Here is a 21,599-nt window from a genome sequence, read left to right on the forward strand (position 1 = left end):
CACTGGAGTTCAGTCAGCTCTTACTCTTCACGGGAACAGCTAAAATAGCTGTGCTGTCTCCTTCAGAGAAATTATTTTTCCATGTGCTAATGTGAGTATAAGGTCTTGGGCTGTGCTTTTTTTTTTTTTTTTAACTGGTACATTACAGAAAAAAAAAATCAAATACCCTTTAACAGAGTGTTACTTACATGTGCTTGAAGGCTCTTGTGCACTCAAAGAACAATCCTAATTGCAGTGGAATTTTAATTTAAAGGTAATTCATCTATCTCTTTAGGCATAATACACCTGCATCTCTATTATAGAAGACTGCTTCCACTACCTGTCATTTACTTGAGGATTAAATCTTTTAAGAGAGACATAGTAAAAAGTAGTCTCTTCTCTAAAATTGCTTCTTTTTATTCTTATATCTTTGAAGCATTCCTGTGGCTAAGGACATGGTCATTAGAGTAAGTGTTACTACTTGTAGAAATATTAGAAAAACAAGCTTAGAGATCTTGCTTCAGCTTATATAAAACTAAATTGCTGCCATGCAGGCAGCTTGCAATAATTCAGTTTAAATGAAACACTTAGTATTTATGTTTATTTTAATCTAGATCAATCAATATTTATATACAATTTTACTCCTTGCTTCAAAAGATTATACAAGTGTTAAGTGCTAGTGAAGCATGCTGCTGCTTTGGGGGAAAGGAATTAATTTTTCTACATTAGAAAATCACTTAAAATCTGATTCTTGGGAGCTTTACCCAGCTTCATTTGGTATGTTATTATTATTTAATAATACGGCCCCATAGACTTGATGTCACTTCCAATTGGACTTGTTTCCAATTGTTTGGCTTTTTTTGTTCTTGTAGGCTCACAAAAAAGCTGGAACTCTTGTGGGTCTCCCTTTTTCTGCCCCATCCCTGCCACCTCCAGTATAGGTATAGTGCTTGCTTTAATTTGAAAAGTCCTCTGCTAATTTGCAGGGTGTTCTTCAGTTTTTATTTTCATTCTCCCTCCTCTCCCTGCCATGGTTATTGTATTTAAGAATAAGCAGTGAGATTTCAGAAAGTATTTCTGTCTTTCTTCCCCAACTTTTCCCCATCAATTTCCAGTTCCCTCAACAAAATGTCCTGGCTGAAGGTTTCTGTCACAGCTGGTAAGTGGAACAAGGGTTTTCAAACTCCTGGATACCGAAGCTCCAAGCTGTCTGCTGAATGGAAAAATTGGCATAAACGCGTGTGTGTGGATCTCGCTGACTCTTGTATCCCTATTCTTTCCAGATATTTGGCAAGAGAAGGGAAATGGTGAAGTCTTTGGAACGTGGAGCTAAAAAAAGGCACCACAACCCAGTGGACAGCATCTGCAGGAAGATCAAATCCATCCAAATGATGGACCAAGTCTCCAACCCGGCTTTGCAGATACCAAAATTTCAGTCCCGGAACTTCGACAGCCCCCAGAGCAATACCAAAAAAAATCTGGAAGAGATACTGAAAGGGAGGACCTGCAGAAGCTGGGAGAGTACTTGTTCACCCTTGGTCAGCCCTGACAGTGACAGCGTTTTCGCTGCAAACTCGCCCGGTCTCGGGGCCACCTCTGACTCCTGCTCTGCACAAACCACCTTTTCAATCCTTAAAAGCAGTGAGAGACCCAGCAGCTCGTGGATGCCTCCCTGTCCCATGGAGAGCTCTTCTCCATACTGCTTTGGACCCAGGGAGGCCAATGCCCAGAAGAAATCATGTGCTTTAGCAAATGCTGAACCCAAAGATGTGCGGCCCAAGCAGAAGCATCTGACATCAAGTCCAAATGTATATTTCTTCACGTCTGAGAAAAAGGTGGAAAGTGCTGTCGTCCAGCCTCCTGTGCCAAAAACATTTCCTTCAAGTGAAAGAGGTAAAAATCCTGAAGAAAGCAACCCCTAATTCAGAATCCTACCCATCTGAGCATTCAGCCTAGGAAGATGACATTTTTTTACCTATTAAACTGGTAACAACACATTTTAGTAACACTCAAATCTTATAGGACCACAAAAAGAGCTGAGGCAAATCTTGAATTTTCTCTAAAAATTATTAATGTGAGTGTAAAAAATGAGGAATTGATAAGGCAAAATTTTTTTTTGAATTTGGTAATTAATATTTTGTTTGACAGATAAAGATTTTTTTAACAGTTAAAGAGATTGAGACTACTATTTGGCAAGTACTATAGCATTTTCATTAATAGCCAAATTTTATTTGGCTCTTAATTTAGCCTATGATTTTTCTATCAGACTGATTTTAAAGATACATGAGTTTGGGTGTTGCTCTTAGTTTGGGTTTTTTTGTGGTTTGGGGGTTTTGTTTGTTTTAGGGATTGTTTTCTTAATAAGTTAACTCTAATAACTTCTATACAGTATATCTGGAGGGGGAGGGAAGAAATACCTGTCCTCTTAAACTGTCCTGTTTCATAAATTCACTCCATAGAAAGAATAACCAAGTTTTTCCAAAAACATATGTATGAAAGTAGATGCATGGAGTGCTTCCCAGCTCAGAGGCTCCAGCTATGACCAGTTCCTGTTGCTGTTTAGCAGTAAAAGCTCTGTTTTTATTGGAGGGGAAGTGGGTTAGTTGGTTTTGTTCTTTCAGTCATGTGGAATGAAAGGTGCCATGAGCAAATACAGATGGGCAATAACAGATTTATCCTTGCCAGGAGGGAGAAGGCAGACTCTGGGGTACAAAGCTGACAATACCTACAATGTGAGCTTGATCTGTGAAGAGGATCTGCTGACCACCATCTTCTGTGCATGTGACATCCACCACACAGGTTCGCCATGGTTTTTCATTGCTTTCTTTTGTTCTCCTCTCAACAGATTTCCAAGGGTCAGGTCATGTTCTGGCCCCTAAGAGATGCCAGGCTCTGAGAAGTGCAGGTGCCTGTGCTGTGGCAGATGCAGAATGTGTAAATGCCTGTGCCTCTTTTGCATGGTGCCTGACCCTTCTCCTGCCCATCTTTGCAGTGCTTTAGCACAAGGGAAAGAGAGGAGCAACACGTTTCTAGCAGCTACCCTTATTGCAAATAATGATTTCATTCTTTCAGCTTTTATCCCATTAGAAACTTGGGAAACTTCAGAGCAAGAGACAATTCCTCCCAGTTGCGCCATGACTAAAAGTGGAAGAGTCATGGAATGGTTTGGGTTGGGAGGGCCCTTAAATATCACCTAATTCCATTCCCCTGCCATGGGCAGGGATGCCTTCCCCTGTCCCAGGTTTCTCAGAGCCCCGCCCAGCCCTAAGAGCAAGAATTAGTATCGCATGTCAATTTTTGATCCTCTTAAACTGAAGCCCACAAAACTAGTAATCTGGATTTTACACAGAGAAAAAAAAAAAAAACACCACAAAAACACCACTACAAAAAAATCCCCTCAACCCAACAAAAATGAGCTCTAAAACTACTTTTCTTTTCCAGATCACACTCTAAGTACAGGAATCTGTTGGTTGTCTACAGCTTTTGAGGGCAATTGGGTACAATGCATTGCAGCAGCATGGCCTTTTACAGTTTTTATGGTGCCTTGCCAGGCTTTGGTGTCTGACCCCTGTTTCTGCTTTAGGAAAAGTGGCAGTGTCCAAGATAATTGATTATTTGAGACATACAACCAGCCGGGAATCAGAGGACAGTGGTCTTGAAGAGCTGTGTAACATGCTTGACCCGGAGCACAAAGATATCTCCATGGACCTGGAAACGTATCATGCCATCATGGGGGAGTGGATTGAAGACTGTAAGAGAAAATGGTAACAGCATTTTAATAAATCTTCTGTGGAAACAGGAGATTATAAACTTCCCCTGTGGCTCTGGAAAGAAAGTGGTATTGGGACATCATGTCCACAACATTGGGTTTTGGCTCAAGTTTTAGAGGTGCTCCAGAGCTGATCAGCAGCCCAGTGTCCTGCTGATTTTGTGATCATTGATGCTCCCTTCTTTCAGGGAAGAAGGTGCTACTGAGGAATCATCAGTGAGCACAGAAGACCTGGAATTTCAAGTACCTAAAAACATCTCTGAAGGTGCAGAACATTTTAATCTGCTTCTGTTCAGGAAAGCTCCACTTTCTTGCCCTATAACCAAACCCTTGCCTCTTTCAGCCAAAAAGACACATGTCTGGATGAATGTTACATCAGGAAGCCTGGAGGCCTTTGGGGGTGATGTATCTAAAGGAGACATGTGAGTCCACTTAAGCAATTCCTTCTCAGAATATGCTATTCCTAGCTTTGAACCACTTGACAGAAATTCCATGAACCTTTATTTTGGAAGATTATCCTTGTAAATTTTAATGCTCACCTCAGTCTGCAGGAGCTCTTGATGCTGTCACCTTCCTCCTTGCAGCTTCTGCTCAGACTTAAAATTGCTATCCTTTCCAACTGGTATCTTGGTGCTTCTGTGTCCATTTGCCTCTTTAATCTGTGGTCAGATGTTTGTCTTCCCCTGTTTAAACTGGTTCCTTCCCTCCACCGAATTCTTGCTTGGCTGACAATAAGAAGGCATCATGTCCTGAGAATCTGGTCTTGGGTTTTGTTTGGGGTTGTTTTTCTTGTGATAGGCAGTTTGTTGAGGGATTTTTTTTTCTTTTTTTTAGTAGTAGCAGTGTCTGTGATTTGGACTCTGTTAATGGCAAAGTACTTAATAAAGAGCAGAAGTTTCGTGTGCCAGTTTATGCCTTGTCAGAAATCCAACATTTGCACTGTAATGCTTCCCTATAATTTCTCAGGATCTCAGGAGAATGATCCTCATTCAAGTTTTGGTTGAAAGCATAAAGAGGGAGGTGGCTTAGGGGAAAAGAAAGGACTCATAAATTGCAGAATGAATACAGAAGCATTGTTAGTGGCCCAAGAGGTGATTAGCAAAATATTAAAGCACTCTCATGCAGACATCTGGCTGTGGAACTTTGACATCAAATTTCAGTCATAGGGAGCAAAAAAAATGCTAAATCCAAAACTTCTTGGTGCCCATGAAACTGGAGAACTGACTTGGGCATGCTCCATTATCTCTGTGCAGAGCAAATGACTGGACACTGCAGCATCACAAGTCCTCTGTGGGCTCTCCTCTCACCTCTAATCAGTGCAGTAGGATGTTTTAAAAGCCTGAAGTGGATGAAATCACCTTTCTCACTCTTCCCTGGCTTTGTTACCGGGACAGGGAGACCTCTGACTTGATAACCTGCATTGCGGACCTGCAGTACAACAACCAGAAGCTTCAGGAAGAGAACAGCAAGCTGAAGCTCACTCTGGAAGCTGTGGATGAGACCAACAGCAAGCTCCTGGCAGATAACGAGCATCTACATCAGCAATTAAAAAGGTGGGGGCCCGGATGGCACCAGGCCTGCCATGGGCAGAGCTGTGACCTTCCAACCTTGCTTTCATGCTTTTCTCCTCACCATTGCTTCTTCACAGTGGCTTTCTTGACTTTATGCAATATCTGTAAAGTTTATCCCTCCTGCCTGGTTGTTCTGCTCTGTCCCTCTTGGTTCTCATAGAAATATTCATCTCAGAGCCAGGTTCCTGCAGCATGTGGTGGTGTGGGTGCACACAGGGAGAATCTCAGGCTAAAGCAAAAACAACAACAAAATATTAAAAAGGGGCATAATATTACCAAGAAAAGAGCCAAGCACTGGAAGGCTTCCAATCCTAGACCACATTCTTGTTGCCAAGCAGAAATGAGTGTCTAAAAGCTATTTTGCTACTTCTTTGATGGACTGAGGTGAGTTGTGTTGCTTTGTTCAGCTTTTCTGTAGCCTGAGGACATATCACTGCCCTGAGTACAAGCCCATTTTTCATCGTGTTCATCTGGCCTAATTAATTGCACTGTGAGATGGTTTGGTCAGCTGCCAAGCTGTCCCCAGAGTTTTCAGGGGAGATTAAGGCAAGAGTTCTGCAGGGCAGCTGGCATGGGACGTGTGCCTTATGTGGAAACACCTGCTCTGGGGTGTTCTGCAGGATCAAATTAGCTTGGGAAAGGGCCTTGCCTGTTGCTTTAATACATGGTTTGGGGTTTATCAGATTAGGGTAAGAAAATGGTGCAGAGCTCATCCTTGAACACTGAACTGAAATGGTTTCCCCAAGTGTAAACCATGAAGTGTTGTAAAGATGAATTTGTGCTCAGGTAACCTGTTGTATTTAAAAAGGTAAATTTTTAATATATTTCACATAACTTTGTTTGCATCCACCTGTCTTGGATGGGGTTTCATCCCTCACTGTAAGAGTGGAAGGGAGTGATAAATAGGAAGTACAACCATGAGCTTTTGCTTCCTGGACAGAAACACTGGGCTCGAACTTGGTTGTTGCTCTTCTGCTAAGTGTCTGTGCCAAAAAATAAGTCCCTGGTGGCTTCTAAAAATACTCTATTTCCAGCCTATCTAAACAACCAACATTAACTGGCTAAAGTTTCTCTGGATTGGCTTCCCCCTGTGCAGCATCCAGCACTCTGTGTTGAAAGCCAAATCCTTGGAAGAAGAGCTAGAGGAAGCAAGGAACAACCTGAACCTGTCAGAAGAGAAGAGAGAGCAGATTCTTTGGCAGAACAAACAGCTAGTAGGTGCTCTTCCTTCTTGTTTCCCTTGTACAGCACCTCACACCTTGCTGTGACAGTGGTGTGGCTGCTCAGGCTGGTAAAATTCCGCAGGAAGACCTTCCCTGGACCTTCAGCGAAGGCTCACGAGCTGCACCAGCCTCAGCTCTCCCTTTTTTGTGCGCTCCCTGAAACAAAGGGATTCAACACCACAGCTCTGAATGTGTTTGTGGTCTGCTGCTTTTTGACTGTTGAAGTTCACGTAAAACTAACTAAGTTTACTAAAACTCTTCTTTTTTTTTTTTCTTTCTCTATTTTTTTCCCCCCATAAACTTGATCAGCAAAAAGAAAATCAGTCTCTCAACATCAAAGTTACTTCTCTCCAGGAAGAGGTAAAATAAATCATGATTTGACATGTTCTTGCCTAGCTAAAATTTGCCATTAAGGAATGAAATCTTTGTCAGACTTTGAAGCCTTGCATGCTAATTAGGTTATCAAAATATCTAACATTTTAAAAGGCTGATTTGTGTTAAAACTTTATATCTTGAGGGTTGCACTGTGCTTCGTATTTTCCACTTGCTGGATAAGTAAGGATACGAGGTTAGGGAAGCATGGAGACAAACTTCTCTCCCCACACCACCTTTTTTTCCAAGATTTATGGGCAAATTCCATGTATTTCTGGTTCCCACAGCTATAAATACACAAACTCTATATTGAAACAATCTCCATCCAACACTTTACAATTTCATATTCACTTCTGTTTTCCACCCTTAAGATGCAAAGGAGAAATCTTGTATAGAGCTCTGACATCAAAAATACATAACAAAAATTATTCTAAAATGCAGTGGGTGGGTTCTCTACTCATAGATGGATCCATTGACACTGGGCAAGGACCTACAGGAGTTTAAGGAATGTGGCTCCCCCAGCAGAGTATCCCTAAGGTTGTTTTTCATTCAGAGAAGAGCTTGTTTGTTTGTTTGGGGTTTTTTTAACTCCATCGGAGAAAATATTTTATAAACCAGGGTTTTTTTCTGGTGAAAAAACATTTAAATGCTTGCTTACAGGCTGTATTTCAGACAATTCATGGGGAAATGGAGAAACAGGTTAAATCAAACTTAGTAAAGAAAAGAACCTTAAGACCAGTCTTCCTGCAAAGCTCCTTAGTCTAAATAGCTATTAAACCACATCTTTCTGAAAACAATTCTCAAGCTTCAGGGCTGACTTTTCTTTAACTTTCCAGGTCTGGTAATGTTTATAAGTCACATTTTGAGGGGTTTTCTCTTTTACCAGTGCTTTGGGTGGGAAAAGGAGCAGAAGCAGTTTTGGTGGGGCAAACACACGTGATGTATGTACAAAAATGCTGGTGGTGCTTGGGAGTAGGCAGCAGCTTGGGGGTGGAGATGTCATTTTTGCCTGGTTTCTTCAAGGAGAAGCTGTCAATCCATTCAGCTGTGCCTAAACACTCTGTGTCTTGTTTAGATTATTAGGAATAGCATGGACACCAACGGGCTGCAAAAGAAGATTTTGGAGCTGTCTAAAAACGCAGCACAGCTTCAAGTAAGCATTTCAAAGCTGAGAGGAATAAAAAGTTAACCTGGATTTTATTTGGGTCTAGTGAAAGGGGAAATTCTGCTGCTGGAAGGCAAACAGCCCTGAACCTCTCTGTGTTGAAGGACTGCAGTGAAATAGTAGTTTGGAGAGTGTGACAGCTTTCACCAAAGAAGTTGCTGTCTGGAGGCTAAAAAAACCTAGGCTGATAAAAACAATCCACAGTTTCATTCTTCCCTCCAAGTTAAACTCTTTTTTTTGATACCTTTCCCTTGCTATTCAAGAAAATACATTAAGATCATGCTTTGAGAGATGTTGCTGAAAATATTGGCCTGGACAGATGAGAGGAAACAAAAGGTGAGTGAAAGTTGAGAAGGCTTTCACTCTTTGTTGGGTAAAAGGTCTGTACTTTAAAACAAACACCATACAAGGTATTGAAAGAAGAATTTGATTTTTCTAAGCAAGGAACATTGATGCCCTTTTTCCCTTCTTAGTAGGAAATAGGAACAGACTTTTATCATAGTCTGTACTGATGGGTGGGTTGTTTTTTTTTTTTCTAATCTTTTAATTCTTCAGATCCAAGCCCATATCTATGAGAGCACTGTGGTGAATAAAGAGGCAAGCCTGATCCAGGTTAGTTGCTTTTACTTCATTACCATCTGAAAAACACACAATCACACAATAATTTGGGTTGAAAGGGACCCTAATGATACCTTGTTCCAACCCCCTGCCATGAGCAGGGACAGTTTCCACTGGCCCGCGTTCCTGGTCTGTATTGGTGGAATGGTTTGTAAAAAGGCGAGGCAGTAGTATTCACTGTGGCACTTTTATTTCTACTCTTCTCACACTGCAGAACCTGATGCTATAAATGGCTTCAAAGTAGGCGAGCTCTACTTTAGGACCTGGTTATGAGTCAGCACAATTAAAGGTTTCAGGATCTTGCTGCTTGGGGTATATTTTTTATTTTTTTCCCTTTAAATCACAGCCTACTAAAACAAACTTGTAAACTTCCGACAAAACGTCCAGAAACTTCTAAAAGCTACTTTCTTCATGAGGGACCTACAGAAGTTCTTTCCCTTCATGTCTTTCACTGAAATTGTTTGGCACTAGAAGCCCAATAGTGACTTGGAGCCCAACGGAAAAGGAAATTTGTCCTTTTATTGTTGAGGTGCACTTTTCTAGGCTTTGCTGAGGAGCGAGTGTTTCTGATGTTTAAACATGTATTTTATAGTAGAAATGATATAAGACTGTACAAACGTGCTGGTACTCTCTGGAGTCATGAATTATGCAAAGAGCCTTCTATGCCCGTGGAGTTTCTACTTAGCAGAATGTGTTATAAATCTCCTGATTAAATATTTGGCTGTTGTTCTCCCTGCAAAGTGATTGCAGATAAATTCGAATAGTGAATAAGAGAACTGAACTCTGGTGTGATCCAGGTGATAACTTTGTAGCTGAGTGCTTTAATAGTTTTGGTTTGGTTGCTTGTTTTTTCAGAAGCAGCTTAAGGAAACAAATTTATTATTTTTTTTTTTAAGTAGCTTTCACTTTCTCCTATTCGAATGATTCAAGGCTTTTGTGAGTAGTATAATTTTATTTCAACAAGACTCTTTTAGTCTATTGACTAAATGGGAGTTTTGAAAGCAGACTGCTAGATTACATGTGGATAAATGTGAGTGGTTGGTATAATTTTGAAGAAACTGGTGTGCGAAACTGATTTGACTTGCCAGAATTAGGATAACTGGGTTCTGTCATATCTATAATATCGCTTTTCCGGCTTAGCTTTCTGTGAACTCCCTTTCTTTCAAAAACTTCAATGATTTTTAAAGAAAGAGTAGGAAGGACTCATAAAAGTGTGAGAGGACAAGAGCTCCTACTTGAAATTTCAGTTTTTATAAATGCTCTGCTGTCTGTGCAGTGTCTTTTGTTGGAATGGCATAACCTGACTGGAGCTCATTGCTAGTTGCTAAGAAAGGTTGTCCTTCTAGCAATTCCTCAGTCCTGCCATGAGGGCTGACTCTTTTTTAATCTTTCTTTTAGGTCATATTTAATCTACAGAGCGCTTCACTCTAATAATGAAAAACAAGTAAACTTGGAACATTGTAACTTGTTCAAAGGGTCAGTAGGGATTAAAACTCATGCTGGCATATAATACAGACCATGTTTCAAGGTAAAACTAGAGTGCTTCTATCCACTAGAGTGGACCTGAAGCCAGGTGAATAAAAAAGTACGTCATGTGGAAAAGAGGATTTGTCTCCTTAATTTCAGAATTTAGGTAGGAAGGGCCATCTGAGTGCCATCTATGAGTTAACATGCAAGATATCTCACTGTATTCTTTTGAGTTCACGACTATTTTTATGTCATAATCAGGTCGCTGCTCAAGCTAAATCTTACTGCAGTGATGGAGGATAGAATATAATTTTTTTTGTAATTGTTCTTTTCTCCACAATCTCTGCAGAAGGAGCAGGACATCAAGGAACTCAGATTAACCATTGTGGAGTGCTCCTCCGTAATAGAGGTAGGGATTTGGTTTGATTTGGGCTCTGCTGATTCTTCATGGTAAAGTCAGCCTCTAACCAAACCCCACGGATGTTTTAGACTCTGCGGGCTGAAAAAAATAAACTGCTGGAGAATATCCAACACATGCAGCAAGAGCTGATCTCGTGAGTATTGTGGGTAAATCCCAGGAAAGGCAGTTCATCAGAAATCCAAAAAAGACTGATACATATTTTTTTACTGCTTCTTTTAGGAATGGGTTGAGTTTCCCACTGTTGTATAAATTTAACAGTAATATTCCTGAAGGGATGGATTCACTGCACTGTGAACTGGAGCTTGCACAATCTTCTGAGGTATGAATTAAACCTTAATCTCTTCCCAGTTGTCTTGTATAAGTAGAGGCAGAATAAAACTCATTCCCTGTAGATGATTAGATAACTGTAATCTGAAGCCATTAATCCTAGCATGTAAGCACAGAATGAGAAGGTTGCAATATTGTTCCAAGCACCTTGGAGAAAGTCCAAAGAGGAGCAAACAAAACACTTGTAGATGTAAAAAAACTAGCTCATAGTATTCCAGAGTGGCCTGGGTTGGAAGGAACCTTAAAGATCATCCAGTTCCAGCTCCCCTCTGCTCTACAAAGTAAATCTGGAGGGGCTTGGGTCATGCATTTAGCTGGCAGAAGAACAGACTGATGGGAGAAGATATCAGTTTTCCAATACATAAAGGCTTTTATGCTGTGGAAAGTAACTGACAGTCTGCTTCTTGTGCTGCCTACGCCAGACATGAACAATAATTTTTTCAGTTGTGAAAGAGGAGACTTCTTTCTTTGAAATTGCCTGTAGTGAGAAAGGAAATTCAGCATTAGAGTGAGCATCTTGATAAAGTTGTTGGGTCTTAATCCAATGTATTGTTAAGAAACTCTGATAGCACCTCTGATGGCAAACCAAATATATTTTATATTATATAAAATAAGCTATTTATGTAAATAGAAGATAAAGATTAGACTAAAAGACTTTCAGAAATATTTACTTACAGCCACTTGTACAGTGCACTAGCTATTAAACCAATAATTTCTCAGCTAATAATTGTTAAATAGAGTCCGTTGTTACTCACCCATATTGATCACCACGGGCAAATCTTTTTTTCATCTTTGAGGAGTAACTTTGAGGGGTATCCCCAACTGAGGGAGGGATCTCCATGCACTTCCTGCTAGAGGGGTGTGGCAGAAGCCCCTGACTTTAAGAAGTAGGGCTAGGTTTTTATGGCGTAAAGTGATCAACTGTTGATCTTTCCAGCTCAGTTGTGTCCTTTGTCAGGAGCTTTGCCTGCCACTTCCTCACTGGTGCTGGTTTCTGTTGGGAAACATTGTTCTTCACATCCTCAGAATTTTTGATTTTGGGGTTGAGGAATCAGGCTGGTCTTTGCCTTCTCCAATGCCAACAGCAGCATGTTACCCCCTTATCAATCCATCACTGATAATCTTTGCAAGTTAGGGTATTGCTGAAGCTGTTTTATACCAGTTTAGGCAGAGCATCCTGCTACCATTATGGCTTTGATTCTCCTTTTAAGCTGAGCTATTCTGTTCCCAGTTCCTTAGACAATCCATGGAGTCCTTTCCTTCCCTAAGTGCTGTTTTCCTTTCAGATACAAGCTGTGCAGCACAGCTGACAGCAGAGAAATGCTCCTGAGTGAATTCTGCTTATTTTTGTACAAGGTGTACTTGCAAAGAGCTAGCACATACAGCGACAACAAAAATGTTCAAACGGACTAAAACCTCAGGCCCAGAAAGGAGAGAGAGGCTCGAATAGACAGCTTAGTAGAAGAGTTAAGGCATCATCCCATATTTCAGCTCCCCAGAGTCCCAGTGAATCACTGTGTTTGCCCTTCAAACACTGCAGTGAGACACGATTCCAACGAGTCACCTGTAAGGAAAGGGCTCGGCTTATTCATCACTTGATAGAGACTCCTCTGAATAAAGATAACTAATTACTGACTTCCTCTTCCCTACCCTGACACAAATATTTATGCTGGATCACTAAGCAGCTTGGCTGGCTTGCTTTGTTTTTGTTTTTTAAACCCTCGTTGATGCGATGGTTTTGAAAACGCTTTTCCAAGCCTCAAGTTTCGGTAGATCTGACCTTCCAGAAAATACGGAGCAGGGGTACTTCGGGAAAATCTAAATATCACTGACGCTGGCTTGAAATAAGGGGATGTCAAAACAAACTAGCTGGCTCTTCTGTCTCTTCAAAGATTATCAGGACTGAATGGACGTCCCTGGATGAAACACTGGACCGTGAAGTGCTGCTTCTGCTTCAGGGGCCTGAATATGCAGGAGAAAAATTCAAGACTATCATGCAAAACCTGGTCAGTGGCAAAGCCTACATGGATAAGCGTGTTGTCTTTGCTCAGCAATTTAATTAGGAATTCTCCAGGCACTGATAATCAGATTATGTTTGCTCCTTTTGAAAAGATAAGGACAGTTTGAGATTGGAGGTGGTCATAGTTTAACAAGATCACTTGGCACCTACTTGAAAGCTAATTTATATCCTGGTAATTCTGGGCAGAGTTGCTCTAGAGGAGCACTAAAAATGCCAGAGTTTGGGGAGGTTGTTTGGGGGTTTATTTTGTTTTTCAGCAAGAGGAAGTCTCTGAAGCAGAGGAGCTTGTCACGGCTTCATTAGAACGGGAAAATGATCCCAATGAGGGCATGCCACAGGCCTGGGAAAGAAAACTCGAGGTGAGTGAGAGTTTGTCTGAAGCATTTAGTGAAATGATGGGGTTGTGCAAAAACTTCAGGTGGGTATCTTGCTGCTGCATGCTGTGTGTGTTTATTACTGGAGGTCAGAGCCCATCTGTGGGTCAGAGATGGCTGCATGGAGAGAAGTATCTTCTTTTCCTGGGGATTTTGAGGGAGGAAAAGGACAATGGCTGTTCACTTACATGTTGTGCTCTCGCTGGCTTTTCTTGTGCAAGAGCTTCCTTTGTTAAAACTCTGAAGGAAAGGGCAGATGAAGCAGGTCAACTAGCAGTTATAACCAAATTTCCAAATCAAAACCTCCATAGGGCTTATTTTGTTGTGAAAAGCAAAGAGTTCTGCTTTTACTGGGTATATTCCACAGGAAAAATTTCAACAAAACCTTGTTTTACAACTTAATCTTGCGTAATGTACTTCTCCTACTCCTTATATCTCTAGTGAGGCTTGCAAGCACAGTCTTTTGCTCAAGGTACTGGTAAAAATATCTTCCCTGTGAAGTAGCAAGTGCCTGTGGACACAACCAAACACTCTTGTTCCCTCCTCCTCTCCCCTATAACAGCACAGTTTCTGAAATTTCCATTTTATTGGACGTGGCTGTTTCTGTAACCTGTTCTTTTCTGCTGATCTGCTGTTAGGAATGCTCCAACAACCCCAAGCTGTACATTAATGCTGTTTAATCCTCCCTGATGGATGTCAAACCCCTCAATTCTTCTCCCTTGGGTGACAGCAGGTGCCACCAGAAGATGTGCTGCTGGAGGCTGTTGGTTCTTTGCACAGAAAATTGCCCTTCTTTTTGTCCTCTAGTGTTGCAGGATGGTGTAGCTGGACTTCTTAATGTAACCTGGGTGGGGCTGGAGCAATCATTTATAATTTCTCTTCAGGTAAATCCTGAAATCCTCCCCTAGGAGAAGGTGCAGTCATCTCACCTTCTTCATCCAGATGTGATTTTGGGTAGACTCTGGCAAACTGCTGGCTCATGAATTGCTGTAGCTTTTTGATCTTAACTGAAAACTTGCTCTTTCAAAGCTGTCAGAGCTGAAAAACACTTGTGAAGTTACATTCACATTGGGATCATATTCCTGTTAAACATGTGACGCTAAAAAACTTTTGTTGTGGGGGTTGGGGTTGGTTGTGGCAAATGAGTCTTATCCTGGCTTCTAAAGAGTGATGCATTTGGAAACTGAGCTAATGGGATCAAGAAAGAGCAAAATTCTTTAAAAATAAAAAGTCCCATCCTTTAGGGTCCTGTGGGGGATGGGAAATGACTTCATGTCAAAAATGATCTTCACCTAGACAAAATGAGCCAGATATGTGTGAAATTTTGTGCATGGAGCTGAACAACGGTAGAGCCAAAAAAAGAGGGAGATTAAAAGTAGCTTCTTCCAGCCTCAGAGAAAGCTCATGGTACAAGTTTTAATTAATTTGTCAACAAAATTTGTCACTAGAAGCCTTGCCCACCATTTCCTGTGAAATACATTCTACTGGCAGATAAGGCTGGTACATGTGCCCTGATAAGTCTATACCACTTAAGTGTCAAAATTATGGTATTTCTGTGAGTGAGTGCTGCCTGCCTTGGCTGAGAAACAGATCCTCAGGATGTGGGCAGTTGCACATGGTCACCTCCCATGTCATCCTAAGAAACTTATCAGCAAAAACCTGCTTTGGGTTTTTTGTTGTTTTCTTTTTTTTTAAAGCATGATACTTGATGTGATTTTTTTTTAAATTTTTTTTCTTTTTTGAAGCTCATGAGCATTAGACTCCAACTTGCAAGCAGATAATGTGCCCTGTACTTGTAGGATTGATGTTTTCCCCTTAGAATTGCAGAAGAATCCCAGAAATAGAAACTTCATTCTTTCCTGACCTTCGTTTGACTCTCATTAACCATTCTTTAAAAGCTGGGGACACTCTTTCATGTGTTCAGTTGAGCAAGGTCAGAGAGAGAACATTGGATTCTTCTTCTCATTAATTTATACTGCAAGCCACTGCTCAGAGAAATAGAGTTCAGTGTTACCTAACACTTGATTTTTACCCTTTTCCTTTCTACAAACCAGAGGTAAATCTAAAAGACTTTTTGGTGGGGGTCATCCCTGAGACAGGTCATCTGCTGGCTGTGTATGACAAAGAGAAATATGGTTTAATTGGTTCTTGGTTATTTCATTTATTTTGCTGTAATAGAAACTCAATTTGGTACCAGTGGACTCAGCTGTTCTTTGAGGAAAGGGCCACAGAAGCCCAAATTATCAATTTTAGGGCTTCCTTCAAGATGATCTTTATTAAAACTTCCTCTTGTGAGCTATGGTTTTTGTTGCTGTATCTGGGCACCTTTTATCCTTACTCTAGCGTGGGATGTAGGTGATGATATTAATTGGTGGAGCAGGGAACTCAATTCTAACCATGTAAATTAAGGTTCTGGCTCTGCTCTTCCTCTAACCACATGGCAACTTCAAAATTTGACAGGCTCTCAAGCAAGAACTAGGAGAAAAGAGACATCTTTGGACCCAGAAACTCCAGCTTCTGGAAAAATGCAAGGAGTCCTTAGACAAGGATTTTATTCGAGTGGCAGGCAACCTAAGGAGAACCAAGACAGAGCAACTTCACCTAAGAAAAGAGCTCTCTGCTAGGTACCCTTTCAAAGCATGTGTTTTGGGTTTTTGAGGGGTTGGTGGGTTAGGTTTTGGTTGGGTTTGTTTGTTTTGGGTTTTTTTTTTGTTTCTTTCCTCTTTAGTTATCTTATTTTGGGGTGGGTTTTCTTGTGGAACAAAGTCTACTGAATTCTCAAGAACCTTTTCACAGAGGAAATGATCTTCTGTTTTGGAGAGTGGATCTGGTTTTAGCACAAGGTCTATACTGTGTGGGAGTTAAGGTTCGTGTCTGAGCTGATGTAGTCTTGGAGGTGTCTTTGAAAACAGCAGGGAGACCACAGACTGAGAAGTTAAAGCACAAGGGCACTGCCTATCCAGCAGGTGCAGCCATTAAAAAAACTGCTGGGTTTGTGTGAAGCAGGAGGGCTGTTAAATATCTGTCTGCAGGTATTTTTACTTTGGGAGACAGTTGCTAGGCTCAGGGAAGATGATATTTCAATTTCCCAAGGGTGCAGCTTCCATGAGTCGTCATTAAATATGAAAATGTAACTTTTTTTTTGGCCTATGGTTCCTTCTATGAGCTCTGATCTTAGAAATAGGATCATAAAGAGGCCTGGGCTGGAAAGGACTTTAAAGATCATCCAGTTCCAAGCTCCTGCCATGGGCAGGGATACCTTCCACTAGACCAGGTTGCTCCAAGCCCTGTCCCTGAGTTTGGGATATCCCTAGGGCTTGGCAGGCCCAAGAGCTGATGCAGAGCAGTTGTATCACACTTTTGTCTGACTTACCTTTCACTGAACCACATCCTACGTGCTCTCCCCGCACCTGGAAAAGAGTTGACAAAAATACTGGTGGCTTGGTTTCTTAAAGCTGTCTCTGTGTCAAAATTGTTTGTGATGAAAAAAAAAAGAGCTGAAGTGAGTTAGGGAGGAAATGGGCAAAGGTTACTTTTCAAAAGTAGGGTTTCATTGAAAGCCATCCTCTTTAGCACTGGTTCTGATGGCATCTGCTTGCTGTCAAGTGAAATTCCCTCTCAAACGTGAAGAAATCAAACCAATGAAGCAGCAGTAGCTCCAGGGTATCTTTTTCTAGAATGACTGACTCTATCCATCCACTGTTCCTCCCAAACCCTGAGAAAACGCATTCTGTTGTCCAAATTGCGAAACTTGCCCCGCTGAGCTCTTGCTCCTTGACAGTTCTCTGGTGATTCCCCTGTGGTACCCAGAAACATCACAGAAAGCCTTGATCCCCTTCCTGCTGTAAAAAAACCCCCTGTGTCTGATTCCCTGGGGAGCTGAAGTGTGTGACAGCTGACTTTTGGTGCGTGTCACCTGCCCTGGCCAGCCTGCTCCGGAACGTCGCTAACGGGGCTGCGGTTTGCGCTCTCTCGCCCCACAGGCAACGCGAGATGGAAACTGCCAGACAGCTACAAGAAGAAACTGCTGGCCAGGCTGAAGCCCTGCGTTTAGAGCTGCAAAAAGCCACCAAGCAGCTGGAGGATGCCAGCAAGCACGTAAGGGGCAGCCCAGCTCCCTCTGCGTGGGGAGCCAAGGGACGCGTCCGAAGCGCGGCTGCCCGCGGGGAAGGGAATCGCATGTTCGGAGTGGTGTGCCTCCCTGCAAAAGTGGAACCAGCAGAGGAAGTAAAATTTGAGGGGGTGGTGACAACAGTTTGCTGATGAAAGAGGCAGCATTGCATATTTGTGGTGGCTTAAAAAAAAAAAAGAGGAGGGAAAAAAAAGGGCCCAAAAATAGCTTCCATACACAGTCCACCCCAACGTAAAAATGCAGAAGTTCAGAGGGAGCTTTATCACTTCCTGAGAAAGAACAGATGCAGTTTGGTTTCATTTACATGAACTGTAGAGGCTCCTTGTGCTAGCCAGGCTGCTTTATTTTATTTTTTTTATTCCTTTCTTTTTTTCCCTAAATATTCTTTTGTGCTTAGGCGGAGGATCAAGTTGAAGCGTTTCACTCTGCTTGTGAGGAAGCAGCATCCCTGAAGAGCAAGTTGGAGGAAGCCATTTCTGAGCAGCAGAAGCTCAGGGATGTGAATGCAGCTTTAGCAAGCACTTGCCAGTTGCTTCAGGAGAAGGTGGAAGACCACAAAAGTGAGTAACGTTTGGAAATGTGCCAGCATTCGCTTTTTGCATGGGCAAGTACTTTAGGGTTTAGTTACATCAAGGGAAAACAGGGTTGATCTGCAGGTCATCCAGTAAAATGCTCTGTGGAGTTTTGCTTGTTATTTGGGATTTCCTTTCCCCCTTTTTTTTCTACTTTTCCTTCTCCTTGAAGAGATCTCTCACTGCTGAGAAGAGGGTGGGTGTTGGGACCCACCAAAGCTTCAGAAGCTCCCAACAAAACCCCCAGCCCTAGGAGGGGGATTAGTAACTCCATGGATGGCACAGGCACTCCTTTACCAAAAGTGCTGCTCCCCACCTTATCCCTAACAAAGCTATCCCTCTTCCTGGAGCTTCCTGAACCAAATAGACTTGATTTTCGTACATTCTGTGTTTTTGAATATCTGTGTGGTGCTAGACTGCTCTTTAGTGGAAAGCAATCCTGTCACTGCCTTGTACACGTGCAACTTCTGCCACAGAGCTGTGGCAACTTCACATTGCCTCTTCCTTACTCAGTTCCTGACACCAGCACCTCAATAACGTGGGCAATTAAACAATGCAGAGGTCTGAGTCTGCGACACACAGCTTTTTCTTTCCTAACTCTGGAGTGTGATCACTTTCTTACAGAAAAGGGATTTGACTGATTTAAGCCCTCTGAATGTTTTGGCCTCAGGCATGAATTTACCCCATATGCTCAACATATACGTTTGCATTGTGAACAGCTCCATGTGAAACCACAGTTTGTCTCGCAGGAAAAATTCCCTGGGACCCTTTGCTTTAGCTCTAAGGCACAACTTTACACTGACAGGGCAGAAACAGCCCCAAATTGTGCTCGCTCCCCTCTGACCAGTGTTTTGGCGTTCATGTGTGTGTTTGTGTTGCTTTCATGCTTCCTTCAAACTGTGCAGCTGCTTTATTTTGTTCTTAGCTAGAGGCATAGCAGTGGAAATAGTTTGTCATTTTCCTGCTCTGAATAGATGATGTTCTTCTGCAAAGTGAGCTTGAGTAGATTGAGAGAGAACCCCAGATGTGTGAGACTGGTGCCACTGCAACTAAAAAATAAAAATCAAAACAATTTTTAAAAATTTAGAAAAAGAAACACCACCACCCTGAAAGTGGCTAAGACATTGGATTTAAATTACTCCAGCTGCTTTACAGAAGTCTTTCTGCAGATAAATAAATCGGCAGATGTGTAAAAAAGTTGCAAAGCATTAAGAAGGCCCGGGCTGAGAAACCAAGGCTGGCACTGAAGGAAAGAATAAAAATGCTTTATATTGGTATTGGTTCCTGTAGAAAGCCAGCTAGGTCTGGTGCCTCTTCCTACTGAAGGGCTGGGCTGTGGTATCCTCCCCACCTATCCATTCCAGCCTCCTTGCTTCCTCCCACCTGCATGGTAAGAGGGGAAAATGCTTCTAAATACCAAGCCCATGGACTTGACAACTTCTGTACAGGATGTCAGGTGGAAAGGCCAAACACTTCTCTTTTCTTAGGCTGTAAGTAAGGGATGTGTTTCCACAGGGAGCTGTGGCATCCTGCCACTAATGATGCGAGGAAGTACTGCCTGTGATTTACAGGTGAAGATGTCCAGTGTCTTCTCTTTCCTGGGAAAAAAACTGTTGCAGGTTTAACCAGACTGATGTGAACTGCAATAAATTCTGATAAGGAGTAGTTAGAGATGCTGTAACATGGGATTGCTCGTTATCACGTTGTAAGGAACCCTGTTAGACCTGTAAATGTCTCTTCATAGCAACTGCTAATGCCCTGAGATGGGAGCTGCTGCAGAGGCGACTCTGCGAATTGCTGTGCCAGGTATGGTGCCCTTTGCTGGGAGCAGGAAAGGTGGGCTTGCACAGGAGGGGCTCTGGTGGAAGGACAGCACAGCTGAGACCAGCTGCAAACGATCTGGCAGCACCTGGTATCTTCTTTTCTAACATGCACATAAGCTCTATGTACAAATCTGCCCATTATTTTCCTTATTATTATGGGAAAATGGCTTACAGGTGTGGTGTTGGTCTTCACTGTGAGCAATTATTGGTGATGGTATCAAAAGGGGCTGAGGGAAGCATTCCCTTGATGCGTTGGTGTGATTTTTTGCCCCACAGCCAGCCCTCACTTCTGCAGACAGGCTTGAAAACAAATGTTTAAAACCTCATAATGTAGTATTTTTTCAGTATCCAGACTCTGGTATAGGCAGTAAAACAGTTATTAAGCATTTGTGGCCCTCTGTGGAGAAATTAGTTGGGAATTTCATAACTCTGGAGTGCTTTGCTCTGAATAAAATTAACTTGCTTCAACTTGGGGAGGGGAGGGAGGGGGAAACATTGTGGAGAGACTCTTTTTTTCCCAACTGGCTCTGGTAAGGAATGCTATAGCTGAGGATCTGAGCACTCTGGCTTCAACACAGACCAACAAAGTATTTAACAGCAAACAGAAGGTTCTGAAATGTCCCCTAGGCTGTGACAGGGGCATCAGAGGAGCAGAGTCAAAACTGGGCCAGCTGCATGTGAATAGAACTTATATTTGTGCATGAAAATTAAAGGCTGAAAGTAGCAAGGGGAAACAACTGCAGAGTTTTGCAACTGATAGCTGCAAGTAGTTCAAGTAGTTCAGTTTCAAAGATAAAGTTGCATTTTGCTCAGAATCACTGGTAGTGCTCCTTCTCCTTTTATTCTTTGGTTTGTATTGGTTTTTTTTCCTTGCCTGCCTGCCTTAAACTCTCTCTCTATTACAACAGTGCTGTGCAGAGTTGGAATCTGACTACGCTCTGCTGCCCACGTTGGCTGAACATGTAAAAGGGAAGGTAAGTGTGCTTGCTGTGATCATTGCTGAGCCTGTTAACATGAGGTGTTGGGGTTATTTGGGTGGGGTTTTTTTTTTTCTTCTTCACCTCAGGGAAATAAATAACTTTCCTCATGAGAAACTTTGCCGAGTTAAACGTTCACTGAAAGTAATTTGAGATCAGTATCTGTGTGTATGTGCATGCAGGTGTTTATGTGCATACAAAAGCATATTCCAAACGCTATTGCAAAGCCAGGTTCCAGCTTCCTCTGAAGCACAACACAGCTTTGTGATAAATTGATTTTTGAGAAAAAAATCAGTCTGAAGATGGCACTTCTTCCATTTTTGTTTTCCATTTTTCATTGTTTAAGCAACATCAGATCAAAACCAGCTGCGCACATGTCGCTTCAGAAGTTTCCTCAGATGCCATCTTCAGATGACACCTCTTGGACTGGCTGAAATAGTGTGTCTTGGATTTTTCTTCTTTTTTTTTTTTTTTTTTCTCCTTTTTACCCCTTTCACAGGGTTTGAGTGGCTTCTTTGGTTCTCTTCTCAGGCTCATCTTGCCTGGTTATGTAGGATTTATTTCCAGACTTATCTTGAACCAAAACATTTCGTTGCAAGTGTAAAGTTTAATTACCCTGCCCCTTCCTGTAACTGTTCTGCCTGTTGAAGATATGAGCTCTTCTGCTTTTCTAGACAAAAAAGCCACAGAAGACGTATTTGTGTAACTGTTGGTGTTACATTATGCAGATACCAGTGTGTGGGGGGAGTTGGTGGCATTAATGTATTCAGTGTGGTGGAATAGCAGCAC

At 42.0% G+C, this 21,599-nt stretch overlaps 1 protein-coding gene across 5 annotated transcripts in view; it reads left to right on the forward strand.

Moving 5' to 3' along the window:
• The window catches only part of IRAG2 (inositol 1,4,5-triphosphate receptor associated 2), a 35,830-nt gene continuing 14,231 nt past the window's right edge, over positions 1-21,599 (forward strand). For 4 of the 5 annotated variants that reach the window (XM_040062630.2, XM_040062632.1, XM_040062633.1 and 1 more), the window contains exons 1-21: positions 1-91; positions 1,263-1,872; positions 2,665-2,778; positions 3,563-3,743; positions 3,937-4,013; positions 4,092-4,170; positions 5,143-5,301; positions 6,416-6,533; positions 6,852-6,902; positions 7,990-8,067; positions 8,635-8,691; positions 10,514-10,573; positions 10,654-10,718; positions 10,805-10,904; positions 12,805-12,918; positions 13,190-13,291; positions 15,767-15,930; positions 17,290-17,404; positions 17,836-17,998; positions 19,755-19,816; positions 20,742-20,807. In XM_040062630.2, the coding sequence (XP_039918564.1) occupies positions 1,284-1,872; positions 2,665-2,778; positions 3,563-3,743; positions 3,937-4,013; positions 4,092-4,170; positions 5,143-5,301; positions 6,416-6,533; positions 6,852-6,902; positions 7,990-8,067; positions 8,635-8,691; positions 10,514-10,573; positions 10,654-10,718; positions 10,805-10,904; positions 12,805-12,918; positions 13,190-13,291; positions 15,767-15,930; positions 17,290-17,404; positions 17,836-17,998; positions 19,755-19,816; positions 20,742-20,807 (2,514 nt within the window). In that variant the 5' untranslated portion in view covers positions 1-91; positions 1,263-1,283. Of the gene's footprint in view, positions 92-1,121; positions 1,139-1,262; positions 1,873-2,664; positions 2,779-3,562; positions 3,744-3,936; positions 4,014-4,091; positions 4,171-5,142; positions 5,302-6,415; positions 6,534-6,851; positions 6,903-7,989; positions 8,068-8,634; positions 8,692-10,513; positions 10,574-10,653; positions 10,719-10,804; positions 10,905-12,804; positions 12,919-13,189; positions 13,292-15,766; positions 15,931-17,289; positions 17,405-17,835; positions 17,999-19,754; positions 19,817-20,741; positions 20,808-21,599 lie in introns of those variants that run through there. The other variant, XM_058420278.1, reaches the window with a different exon arrangement.

Source organism: Hirundo rustica, chromosome 4 (assembly GCF_015227805.2).
Source record: "Hirundo rustica isolate bHirRus1 chromosome 4, bHirRus1.pri.v3, whole genome shotgun sequence".
Taxonomy (NCBI): Eukaryota; Metazoa; Chordata; class Aves; order Passeriformes; family Hirundinidae; genus Hirundo; species Hirundo rustica.